The sequence below is a fragment of the Ochotona princeps genome, chromosome 18 (assembly GCF_030435755.1).
Source record: "Ochotona princeps isolate mOchPri1 chromosome 18, mOchPri1.hap1, whole genome shotgun sequence".
Classification (NCBI taxonomy): Eukaryota; Metazoa; Chordata; class Mammalia; order Lagomorpha; family Ochotonidae; genus Ochotona; species Ochotona princeps.
In genome coordinates this window covers 5,997,033-6,011,013 of record NC_080849.1, presented here as the reverse complement: position 1 = coordinate 6,011,013, position 13,981 = coordinate 5,997,033, and the positions used below count along the sequence as shown (strand labels likewise).

Sequence of the window (13,981 nt, the reverse complement as noted above, 5' to 3'; positions counted from 1 at the left end):
ACTCCCACCCCTTATTCTTTATGTCTCACTTGGGCCACAAACTCTTCCTACCTTCACCTTGTAGGCCCAGACTATTAGCTGTGTGCTCATATGGCCCCATAAGTACATTTCAGCAAATGGCATATTACACGTATAATAGGGGTTTCTTGAAGTTTTATGAAACTTTCCTATAGCCAAGTGAACTTTTAGCCACTGTAACATCCTACAGTAATGTATGATTCACATTACAATGAATGGAGTATGTAGAAAACACACTGTGTTGCCAGTCCTGTAAAAGTATAGCACACATGATTACGTATGATACATATTACTTGATAATGATAACAAGTGAGCTCATTCTGCAGTGGGCTATATGATGTAGGCTTATTTATACATTCCAAGATACTTTGCAATATTTGTACGATGTTAGATGTGCCTAATTCTTTGCTAAGAATGCATTCCTATCATTAACCAAAAAATGGGCTCTTGGGTTAGTTTTTGCCTTTGACCTCCTCCAACCACTCACTACCTGAGAAGGGAAGGTTTCAGTCGCTTCCAGCATTGGTGACTCCCTCAGTGTCCCCACATTCTGCCCGTTTCCTGGGACACTGTTTCCTGTGTGCTACCCTGTGTCTCCAGACCATGACTACTTCTCTGGTGATGCTTTCAAAAGATCTTCACGAAGTGACAGTTCTCCAAGTGTGGCCCTCAGAGCAGCAGTGTCAGCATCTCCTGGGGAGAAGTAGAATGTGCATCACCAAGGTCCAGCCCAGATCTGTTGTGGCAGAAACAATGAAGAAGGCCAAATCTACTACAGTAAAGTTAGATAATACAGACCAAAGTATTTCTTAAGTCTAAAAAGTGACATTGTTAGTGATTTAAAAGGCCTCTCTGCTATACTGATTTAAAAAATTATTTTAGTAGAGTCAATGTTAACAACTACATATTTAAATACTCTTTCCATCAACAGCCTTAACAAATTTCAGTAAAATATTGTTTTATGTTACTAGATGAGTAGATGCCTTCAGAGCAAAGGTAGAAAGCTGCCTTGCTCCTCCCACAGGATCCAGTGAAGCACTGATGGCCGATGTGCTGCTTGCTCTTCATGTGGTTAATTTTCAATCGGATTAAATTAATCCATGGTTTAGTTGAATGTGAATCCTTTGGATTTAACCACTCAGGGATAGCAGATTTTGAATATTTTAAAATTAAAAATTTCATAATCTAATTCAGCCCATACATTGTAAAAAATAGTAACAAAAGGAAGATTTTGCTAGGCCAAAAAAAGAACTAAGTAGAAGGCAGGTGCTTTATATTAGATGGGAATAGCATCTTCGGTGCAGGTTATTCAGCTGTTGTTACTTGTCTGTAGATGTGCCTCAACAATTCTGATGTGTAGAGCCTTGTATCATGAAGCTTACTAAATTCATGTAGTCACCTTTTTCTAGGCTTCACAGCGTAATGTTTGAGCTCTTCTGTTTGTTTTCTGCAAATGTGGAATACACAGATGTTACAGTAAAAATCTAAAAAGTCCTGTTAGGTTTAACACACCATCTGCCTGCAGGACACCCAATGTCAAGATTACGTTTTTCTTCAGTTTTTAGATATCAAACCCTGAGTATGAACATCGAGGGTTGGCACAGCCTTAAGAACCAGAAGTAATGGTTCATGATATTTGTTTCAATACTTTGTAAGAAGTGCAGTCTCAAGGCATTTTGGCAATGATTCTCTGCTATTCTCATTCTAAAACTGAAGTAAATGAAAGAATGTAGGAAAATGCTTTATCATCTTTCTAAAAAGTTGCAAGTTCTGTTGTATTATATTGATTAGTTCTTTTTTATTATTATTAAAATGCAGAGACAGAGAAATAGAGACAGACAGAAATCTCCCAAATGCTAGTTAATATCCTCAAAAGCCCAACCTATCTCTGGCTGGGTCAGGCTAAAACAGGAATTCAGAAGTGGGTCCATGTCTACAATATGGGTAGAATTGACCCATGTGCTTGGCCCATCACCTACTGCTTCCTGGAGTTGAGTCTTGAGCCCTGGCAGTTGGGTATGGGGTCAGGCATTGCTGTGCCAAGTGCCTGCCTCTGCTGACACATGTACAACAGTGTATATCCTATGCACAAAAGAATTTTACTGACATTCACTCCACCAAATGTGTCTCGACCGAAGAGGAGAAAATTGATGTTCACGTGTTGTCTCTATACCTTAGTCTGTTCGGTATAGTTTTCATTTTACACCATTATATGCTGTCATGCCCTTTGCCCTGTTACCTCTAATGCCATTGCCATGGAAATGACAACAGGAATTTGAGGGATTTTTAATGTTATATGTTAATACCTGGTTGTGGAATTTTAATGACACATGGAATATATGTTTATTTGGGCTTTTTTGCAAATAATTAGTGGGACAGTATTCTTTCTTTATTTTGCCCTTACAAAATTGATCCCAGTGTATTAATTTCACAGGTCAGTAATCTAAGGAGAAAATTAAATAAGTACTTTATGTTTTGTCCCAAAACTTCCAGACAATGCATATAAATATTGCCTTTGTGGCTACTAAATGTTAATCTGTCATGCCCACATTAATTTAAACCATTGAAAATCTGAATACTGGTTTTTGGCATCAGAGACTGCTTACTGGCTAATGTGGCTACCAGGGCAAAGATTCTTCTATTGCACAGACAGTTGTAGCTCAGTAGCAGCAACCATTTAGCACAAAAGACCAATACACTCTGATTGATAAGAACATGTTCCTGTGTGTATTCGTCTCCCAACTGCAGCCGCACTGTCACATTTTTCAAAATAATTAACCTGACAGCACTGCCTTTAAAGAGCTCTTCACAATTAAATTCTAACTCACAGAAATGTGTCTGGCAATAATTCTTGAACTTTTGTCTTCATGACTCATTATTTTTTGTAATTCCCCAATTCTTACATCCACTATTCATCATGGCATATATTTATCTCATTCATACAGTTAACTGATGTTTATTGATCACTTACTATAAACCAGAGATGTGTTGCTAGGAACTGGGGATATTTTATAGGATGTTTAAAGGGTATACCAAGTTCATTACGTTTTGGAATTTGTAAAGCAACATTATTTTTCAAAGTGAAATTCATGCAATAGAATGGGGGACTGCAGAATTTTGGACTAGCTTTTGAGAAACACAGAAGGTTACAAAGCAAAGTTTAAAATCATTGCTTCATATTAGGTTTTACAACCACAGAACATACAAATGTGAAAAATTGTGTATTTCTATTTTACTTATGAAGGCAACACTGCAAGTTCTCCAAAAGGTATGAATGAATATCTGCTATTATTATATACTGAATAACACCATGACACATTTGTATTGAGATTGAAACAATCATTTTTGCTGTGTGTAATTGCTAGTGAGTCAGAGCACACATCAAATACTACATGTCAAAACGTGATTTTGAGTAATTTCTTGCTTAAACAGAATAAATGATACATTCCTCCAATAATTGTGTCTGTGATGTCCAACTACAAAGAGTTCAGACTCCTGAGCAGACTCCACGTTTGCCCTATTTTTTGCATCATAAAATTTAATGATTGGACTCTTGGTACAGAGAATGAAGATGAGGAAAAGTTTCAGAATGAGTGAATGATTGAGTTGATAAGAGCAATGAACCCTTTCACTCATAACAGAGTGGGAAGAGGAAATGTTTGTCATGCCCATCATTGTCGCCCAGATACACAATTGCTTTCTGAAGTCTGAAAAGACCAACGTGTAGAGAGCTGCCCTCCTCACACCTCTTCTCACTCAGTCTCCTGCCTTTCCTATTTCTCTGTAGAACGATTCAATGTGTATCTGATGCCAACGCCAAATCTGGATATTTATGGTGAATGCACCATGCAGATCACGCATGAGAATATCTATCTCTGGGATATCCACAATGCCAAGGTCAAACTGGTGATGTGGCCGCTCAGCTCCCTGAGGAGGTACGGCCGAGACTCGACGTGGTTCACCTTTGAGTCAGGAAGGTGAGTTCCGACACAGCAACCCAGTGCAGGAGGAGGGTGGCTGGCGTAGGAGAGAGGGGCTCTGTCTGCCATTACAGACAGTGGGATCAGCATTTATATGTATACCTTTTTTTTAGATTCTTATTGATCCTTTGGATAAAATGGTACTACTTTTCCAAGTAAATTTCTAAGTGCATTACCACTCTTCTCTTACATTAACATTGCATTATTTTCATATTATCTTTATAATGTTATATACTTTGCAATTTTATTATAATACTACATATTTTAAATGTAGAAGCATGCGGCGAGGTTTTCAGAATTTAAATGTCTACCTGTTTGCATTATTTTTTCAAATTTTAAGAAGAACAATGTGAAGTGACTTTTGTGTAAAATTGTTTCTTAATTGCCAATTTGGCTTGAGATAAATCAACATATTATTCGTACAGATGACTACTAACATTGGGTGAGGAAGATATTAATTCAGAATAACTGAAGAAATGCTGGCAAATCCATAATTTGTGAGATGGATAGCTCAGATTTTATACCTAGTCATAGAAAGCAAAGATGTTACTTTCTTCATCACAACAAATGGTTAGAATCAAATCCAAATTTTGAAATGAACAGTTGATTCATGGATGTTATTCACGGACATGGTTTAGATGCAAACTACAACTAAACAAATTTCACCAGTGTGCTGCTGTCACAGGCAAAAGATAAGATTGAGATTTGAGGATTCAGTGTGAGAAAGAGATGTTTGATACAAGTCTTTACGCATTCCTAAAATGAAACTGCAGACCCAGAAGGTATAGAGAGGTTTCATTGCATCTGATAGGGCAATTTTAAGTTCAAAACTTTATTCTCACAAAACTGTGAAAGATTATTCAAAGTCAAATTGTGCTGATCTCTAAATGGGGTATGTTATGTGTCCCTTGAAAATCTAAGAAAACACATTCTGTGCTGCAGTGGCTTTGCTAGCTGGAGCCTGCTCGCAGCCAGATGTGTCTCAGCTGCACTGATTACGCCCAGAGTCTTGGGCCTGTGTTGACTTGGTAGTTATCAACTCATTCTGCTACCTATTTTGGTCTAGCTGGAAATTGAGAATCTAATGGAACTCATATTCTGGATAAATAGTTGAAAGTGAAACTTTCATAAGAAAATGAATCTTTTCAAACATATGCACTATTTTAAAAATAACATCTATGAAAAGGAAGAGAGTCACTGGCATAGCAATCTGATACATTTATTTTTATGGACCTTAAAGTGGTTGTTTCATGTGTAAATGACCTGAATAGCTTCTCCTGGTCAGCATTTCCCTGGGCTCGCTCCCCTGCCCCTGGCCTTGGATGCAGCAGCCATCACCCTTTTCTTTTGTAGGAAAATCTAACTGTCTCGTCTGTTCTGTCATTTCCATAGGCTTCTGTTCAAGTAACAACCAGCCTTCTTTCCTTTTCGGGATTTTTAGCCCATTCACACCTATCTGCACCAATCTTCGTTAATTTCTCGTTCGTTTAGTCTTAAAGAGGCATGAACTGAGCCTGCAGACATTTCTGAACTGATATTCTCAACCGGAGGTTGAAGTTACTGTGTGTCCCGCTGGCTTTCTGATAATCGATATGAATTTGTCTTTTACAACCTCTATTTTAAATCTGAACCCTAAGATGCATGGAAAATATAAATGCTGGGTTCAACATGTCTATAATATTCAAAGCTTTTGTTTGTTGTCTTAGAAAATACATTTTATGCTTTTTTAAATTTTGTTTTTGCCAGTCTAACTTCTTTAAAAAATTATGTTACTATTTAAAAATAATCTTCACACATTCCTGTGGGCTCTGAAGGTTTAAACCAGAGCTCTGTAGCTTACGGCCTTAATCCAGGTCATTTATACACTCTGTCTTTCAGCTTGTTTTGTTTTTTTTATATTGGATGAACAGAAGTCTATATTTTTAACTTTATTTGAAAGGAGGAATTAGTGAGTGTGTTGAATCAGGACACAACATTGTATCACCCTATCATAGGCATTTAAGGAAACATGATAACCTGCTGTTTTTCAGAAATTATATGATTTGCTTGATTCCAGTTTCTGAATGCAACTTCTTGTTTAAGTGTGAAGAACTGTCTTCCATGGCGAGCTCTTGCTAAGACATATCCGTAGCCCAGACAGCAGGAAACATGACCAGTAATAAGAAAAGCCACAACTTGCAGGACAAATGAGGGGAAATGTGAAATGGCTGGATCCACCTAACAGGTGATTACAGCACAGCTGTCGTTAATAGATTTCTGTTTCTTGAAGAGTCAGTAGGATGTAGAACTTGCTAAGGTGTGACTCCTTAAAATGAGTGCATACTCCATTGTTGCTGCCCACTATAATAAATAAGGAGGAATTAGGCGACACCTACCACATGTGTAAAGAAAAGCAAGTCTCTACTTACGTACTAGACCAGCCCTATGAACATTTTCAAGCTTCCTCACATGGCAGTACATTTTTTTTTCGTGGAAAGTGATATCAGTTCATACAACTGTAGGTATAAAAATATTGCACCATTCTCCCCCCATAAATGCTAACATTATAATAATGAATTAATGGAGTGAGAGTGAGAGAGAAAGAAGAACAGGAGACCTTCGATCCTCTAACTGCACCAGCCGGGGTTGAACAAAGCCAAAGCCAGCAGCGAGGGACTGCCCCTGTGCCCTCCACGTGGGTGGCAAGGACCCGAGTCCCTGAGGCATCATTCTTTCTCAGGTGCATTAACAGAAAGCTGCTTGAGAAGTTGTACAGCCAGGAATCAAAGTGGAATCTGTCCTTCTCAGTGTAGCTTATTTTTATTTTTCCCCCTCTCTGAATTTTGGGTGTCATTTGCTCATTTTTAATTGTTTTTTTTTTTTAAGATTTTATTATTATTGGAAAGCCGGATATACAGAGAGGAGGAGAGACAGAGAGGAAGATCTTCCACCCAATGATTCACTCCCCAAGTGAGCCGCAACGGGCCAGTGCGCGCCGATCCAATGCCGGGAACCAGGAACTTCTTCCAGGTCTCCCATGTGGGTGCAGGGTCCCAAAGCATTGGGCCGTCCTCTTCTGCTTTCCCAGGCCACAAGCAGGGAGCTGGATGGGAGGTGGAGCTGCCGGGATTAGAACCGGCGCCCATATGGGATCCCGGGGCGTGCAAGGTGAGGACTTTAGCCACTAGGCCACGCCGCCGGGCCCTCATTTTTAATTGTTAACATTTGTCATAATTTTGTGCATCTGATTTGCAAGTTCCAGGTTCTCTTTCTCTCATTAAAGGCAGTTAACAGCAGGAAACTTGTCAAGAGTAGAACTAGAGAAGTGAAAGTGTGACATTATCATCCTTGGGTCTGGCCTGGTAAGAGTGCTGGTGCTCAGACTGGGGCAGTGTAATGGTCTGTGTGGCAGGGGAGGCGTGGCAAGTCATCTTAGCAACCTGGTGCCTACCATCTCCATTTTCCACATCATTTTATTAGCTTGCTACACAGCATATTGTTTGGTATGAAATTATAACTATTCACTTATATTTCTGTGCTGACTGGAAAGTGTTAAAATTAGATGTGTCAAAATTCTCTCCTTTCTGCCAGACTTGTTCAATTGCATTGTCAAATCCTGTTGTACCCCTGAAGCAGAAACGTGAGCAGCAGGAACAGATGTCCATCATTTATTCAGGAGAAGCATGCCCAGTTCGCCCTGGTCTTGCCGGTTGTGCACAGGCCCAGGGGCGGGCTTGAGCAGGCCCCAGAAGTGGGCGACTCGGGGCCGAACAATGTATACTTTTAAAAGATAAAAGAAGCTATAGGTGGAAAGATAAAACAGTAAAAAATACCTGTTGTACAGGTTGAGTGCCCTATATCTTAAATTCTTGGGCATCATATATATTTTACCAATTGAACCTTCCAATCTAATAATTCAAAATTTAAAATTTTCTGAGATTCGTAACTATTATTTTAGAACTTCAGATTTTTTTAATTTTGGCTATTAGAGTCAACCAACTTTTCAAAGGTATAAGTTACTGAAGGAATTTCTAAGTTTTCTAAATTTCTAAATTTAAACCTTATCACATATAAGATTGAACTCCTCTAAAACTCTGTTGAATTATCACGGCCCTTAATTGTTCTTTTTCCACAAAATGTTTTATTTGCCATGCAGAGTGATTGTAGCACAAATTTTTCATAAAAGCGTGTACTGTCGACACTCTGGGATTTCTTTTTGAGGTGTTTGTTCTGTGTGTTTTATGCTGGTTGGTCCATGTGTCTGTCTATCAAAAGATGGCCTGAGGAAGTTTGAAACCAGCAAGGAGGACTCACAGTTTTAAAACAGTGCTTCTCTGAACATGTAAGAGTTGTCATTAGTTAAACTGATATATGACTAGAGTCAAGTGCATTGCCAACATTGCTGTAACTGGTGGAAGTGGGAAAATTTTGAACATGTACGAAGACCTCAGTGCCAGGTGGCAGCAAGCCCTGAGTGATGCTGTTCGAGACCCATACCTAGCTATGAAATGCACTTCCTCCCAGAAACGCTACATGTAAAACCACATGTAGCTGAGGAATGAGTGAGCTGAGCCATGAACAGTTTGCTCAGACAAATCGAAGAGTGATTTCAAGGGAGATGTGCATCTTGGGAATGAGTGGTACTTGCCGCTAATGGGGGCAGAGAGAGCCCAAATCAGTACCTCGGTTTCTCTCTATGGATTTTCAAATATCATTTCTTGATAATGACCATTAATCAAGTTTAGGAACTTTCTGAAAGAGAGTGAAAAGTCCTTAAACTGTCATTGATTCCCAACAGACCAATTGGTGAAAAGCAATTCCCACTAAAGTGTGTGTGGGTTCAATAGGAGTGTATTGAACTTTAGAATCAATGGAGCAAAATCTAAGATCAGAGCTTGCATTTCTTGATGAGAAGAGTTTCCTAAGGCATTTAATTAATGCTCGGTCCTAGGGGGGAAATTGGTTCTAGGATTATTGTTGCAGGATTTACTGAATTACACAGGGGCGGGGGAGATGACGGCACCAAGTCCTTAAAGGCATTGTCTTCATATGATTTTTTTTTAAACTAAAGGGAGGGTTTTAGATCAGCCTGTTACTTTTTGATGTTGCAAACATTGTTGATAATTTCCTAATTGCTTATACATGTAAATATAGCTCAGTTAATGTTATGATTTATCTCTTGTTGTGACATCAAAAACCCCATTTATTCTTCAGATTATTTAGCTCATTTTTCAGATACTATAGTGAGGACAAGAGAAGTAAAGATTGGGTAATACATTCTCACCCCTCAAAATGAGCTCCAACAGCACTTAAAGAGACAAATGGTCATGATATAATGTAGGAAGTATAAGCAAAGGAAGCACAGCAAGTTATGTATTATGAAAGTAGTTATGCTATGTAATTCAAATAATAATAATGGCATCTTCAAATGCCAAAGACTGAATGTAACAGATTCATTTATCACTTAAGCTGTATCTGATGGAGACCTCACCAAGAGGAGGCCCCCCAATCCAAAGTATGGGCTGCTGCGATCAGGTGACCCAGACAAGGCAATCCTAAGCCACCTCATCTCTCACAGTGGCAGGAACGAAAAAGGTAGGACCATCCTCCAGGAGGCACATTACATATGTGTTGAAAGGTTATAACATTCATGCATTGAAAAGCCCCATCCACTCCCCCCAATACAATTATAGGTGGAAGTAAGGCTGTTGTGCAGGTAATTACAGTTAAATGAACTCATAAGGGCAAAGTCACAAATCAATAGATTTCTGGCTTTATGAGACACAGATAATTCTTCACTCTGCTCCTATTAAAAGGAAAAAAGGCACATTACCGTACTGTGAGAAGGTGGCCATTCACAAACCACAAAGAACTTTCTCCTGAACCTGACCATGTTGTCACCCTAAGCTAGGTCTCCGTAGCATGAGAAAATAAATGTCTTAACAGGAAGTCCATGTACTCTGCTATTTTGATAGAGAGCAGGCTGAACTCACACAAAACATTAGGACGGTGCCGTTTCTGTAACAGCCGGAGCACCGGTCGCACGGAAGCAAGTGCAGTCCCCAGAAAGCATGAATCTGCTGCAATGACACCTCTAGGCAGCCAGCAGCATGTTCAGCCCCTTCCGCCGCACTTTCAGACTTGCGCTAAGAACACCCGCCAGCCGGATGCTGGAGCCTTGGAGTGATTTGTATCTATGCCTTCATTAGTCCCAGACATGACTTCCCTTGGTGCCGAAAGAATGATCCACAAAGCTTGCTTTTCTGCCTACGGCCAGAACACTCCAGCTCGAGGAAAGGGCTGAGGTGAGGCACTGGCCTCCTAGACACCTGCGAACAAGAGTGAGCGGGGATTCTCACGCTGCTCTTGAGGGCACTTGGCTCGTCTGTGTTCTCCTGGGCTCTGCCCTCTTTCTTGCCATTCCCTTTGTCCCATCCTTGAGGCCATGTCTGAATCAGAAGCAAGGCAATCTCCCCAGCTGTTCCATGTTTCTCAGTCTACCTTCTGCCCTGGGACACAAGGCTCTCCTGATCAATTCTTTCTCAAGTTCAATCTAGACACACCTTAATCAACTGACAGATTTTAAAGCAATAGGTGTGAACATTTCACAGTTGATCTACTGTTCTTCTTTAAAACTCTTTAACTTGCCTTTTTCATTTAAAGACTTTTCTGATTTTGACTCCTACTGTGTGGTATCTTTGCATGTGTATTTTTTCCAGTTTTTTAAGGATCTGAAATTCTCAAATCTCTTCCATGTTTCATTGCAAATTCTCAATTTCTTTCTCAGGTTTTCATTTTGTAGTAACATTTGGACAGTCAGTAAACCCCATGAAAAGTTTGTTATGCAGCCTGTTTCCTTAAAGTTTATTGGGGAAATGTAAATTTAGAAAAAGCTTCTCTAAACACGGAGAAATAGCAGCTTCATGCAAGAGAAGACAGCTCCTTTGTCATCAGTAGTTCATTCTAGTCATTGGGGTGATCGCTGGTGTTAGTTAATTGGCTTCACACAGTGAATGGGGGAAAATCTATCTTTAAACAGGAGAAAGGAGTTGGCTCTTCAAGTTGGGCTCTCTAAGCTGTGAAACTGAGTGGTAAGAATTCTGTCTCCTCTCCCATTTACATTTCAAAGAGTGGTTTCTGTTTCCTGTAGGGAAGCCTTTGAAGGTCTGTAAGCTGACAACAGAGCCATCTAGTTTTTTTTTTTTTTTTAACATACTGGTTACTCAAAACCATGTCAATTCCATAATATTGCAAATTGCTGTTGATGTTATATTGGGACTCTTAATTGACTGTGATGATATTATACCAGCTCTGACTTCGGACCAGAAATGGTCTCCCCAAGAAACTGTTCAACCCATCTGGACAATAAGTACCTGGACTCCATGCTTAGTATAAGAGCCATCTAGTTTTTCAGAGAACAGAGCATGTGTGGTTACAGGTTCTCTCTCTCTCTCTCTCTCTCTCTCTCTCTCTCTTGCTCTCTCCTTCTGTCCTTCTTTTTCTCCTTTCCCTCCCTCCCTTCCTTCCTTCTTTCCTCTTTTTTATTATTTTCCATTATACAGTGTTTTAAGTATAGGACTTCCCGCCTTGTCGTCCCTTCCTTCCCCCCTTCTTTCCTCTCCATTGTTCCCATTACTTTGCAATAATTTAATCCTTCAGCTGTAGTCTAGCTGTAGCGTCTCTACTCCCAAATAAAATAAGGTCCCAATGAAACTGTTAAATATACCTTGACAACAAGATACTAGAATCTCTACAGTTGCTTATACCTACGATTTCATGGGCAGGTGAACAGCAGAATGCTGGAGCTGAGACTACAGCTGGTTACACATTTTCTAAAGTCACTGTTCTGAATGATAGAATAGCAGTAGCTTTCTGCCTCCCCACTGTCAGCTGAAAGAATTAAGCCCTTTATTTTTAATTTGGTTTTGTCCTTATAATTTAGAAGCTTGGGAGTCCTGCAGCTGGCCTCCCGAGATGCCACAGATCTCCCCCTGAGCACAGCATTTCACTAAATGTCTCACTGCCTCATGATATCGTCTTTCTAGCTCCCACACTATTTTCTTTTATCCCTGGCTCAATCACTGTTATAATGCCATATATTTGAGAGCTACTTATTTATTACAGCAACATTATTAGGATGCAGTAGATTTATTCTTAACCAAACACTATTTCAGTGGTTTAAAGCAAAGGAATTTATTTCCCACTTAGGCTGGCCCACTTTGGTTCTGGGCAATTATGCTGGGCAATCACAGCAACACTTGCATCAAGAAATAAATTCTTTGGCTCAAGTGTGTCCCTTATGTTCTGAGCTCTTTGTCAGGAACCAGTCATCTGCTTTCCAAACTGCACTGGGTGTTGGGAAGTGTAGCGAGCATAAGATATTTGGAGAGAAATACTACTTAGGCAAAAAAAAAAAAAAGCAGTAAATCAGTTTCAGGGCTTTACGGAAGTTTCAATGAAGAAAATTTGCTGCAAGGGTGACGGGGTGTCAGAGCCCCCCTGTAGGGCTGGATGGGCAGCAGAGCATGGAGCTGGAGGTTCGGATGAGAAAGGTTAAGTGGAAAGACAGCTTGTTGGAAAGGCAGATAGAGCTGAGCACCAGGACTACTTTCCAGGACATCCAAACAATAAATCGATACATAATCATGGACTTGAGGTTATAGGGAATTGCTCTTAATTCAAAAAGTAAGCATGAATTTAAACTTTACATGTGTTTATCGGGTGCCTTTATGTGGGATATCTTTCTAAGGAGTTCTTTAACTAGGTTAATGGTTGCGGTTAAGAGTCCTGAGCCATTGTTCTCTGGTGTGAGAGTGAATCAGATAGCTAGGAAGTGCTGAATGCGAGATTGAATCAGCCTCAAATCCAGGAAGAACCTAACAGCTCAGACTTGACTTCCACAGCTGCCAGCTGCTCCGTTTCTCTGTGACCCACGTTGTTCATTCACCTTCCTAAAGTCTATTTTTTTCATTCACAAAAACTTAAAAGTAAAAAAATAGATATTGTACTGTGTCCACCTGCTGTCGTGATAGGAAGGTCAAATGAAATGATATGCTTTGAAATATGGGCTTTGAAGGCTATCAGATGTAACTGGGAGATTAAAGTCGGTGTGCACAGCACAGTGGAAGGCAGTTTGGAGAATCGAAGAGGTTCCTTTCCAAATCCGACGCTCTTGAAAATAGGCGCCTTATTTTATGAAATGTGCTGAATATGAACCACTCCATCCAGGGAAACAGCTCCCTAGGCAGACAGTGCACATATCAATGGTTTGTTGCAGTTGCTGAGACGATTCATGAAGCTTTATTTAAAAGGGCTTTCAGAGATAGCTAACGTATCCCTCAAGATCCATCATGGTTTGGGGTTCATTTAAGTTCATGACGTTGATAACCACATGCGTAAATCTCATTTAGAAATCCACCCATGCATACTAAGCAGAGAAGTGTAAAAACAATAGCTTTTAAGCTAACTAGGCTTTTAGGCTTTTGAGCTAACTGCAAAGAGAAATTTTGAAGTCCTTAAGTGGTCATATGTATTGATTTTACCCATAACTCCAAAGTTAGTTTCTCATGCTTTTATTATAATAGTTTACTGCTAACATCTCATGTATAAACTCCCACTATAAAGTTCTGGAAGGTGAATCAAAACTGAAGTTACTTTTGTATTTGCAGAAGTTTGTTTCCCCTTCACCCCCTTGTGTCTGAATAAGCTCTATGCGAAGATCCTGGATGTGTCATTATCTTAATCTCCTACACATTGCATTAGGTACATGTACTGCTGGAAATATATAAGTCACAATATTTTAAGCTTAGCTTATATTTTACTTAATTTTAAGAATTCAAATGTCTGGATTTTTAAGCTTAGCAAAAGAAGAAAATATAATAATGCCATGTCAAGGAAATTGAGGTTGTGTCAAAATTAATTCTCCAAACTTATTTTTTGCCTAGATTTTCCTCATCTTATAGGAGAAAATTAATGTTTTAAGCATGGAATGTATTCCAAATATT

General features: G+C 39.5%; 1 protein-coding gene across 1 annotated transcript in view; it reads left to right on the top strand.

The window, feature by feature from the left end:
* The window catches only part of DOK6 (docking protein 6), a 312,711-nt gene that overhangs the window by 189,465 nt on the left and 109,265 nt on the right, over nucleotides 1-13,981 (top strand). Inside the window, exon 5 of the mRNA XM_004579438.4 lies at nucleotides 3,806-3,995. Within this exon, the coding sequence (XP_004579495.1) occupies nucleotides 3,806-3,995 (190 nt within the window). The remainder of the gene's footprint in view (nucleotides 1-3,805; nucleotides 3,996-13,981) is intronic.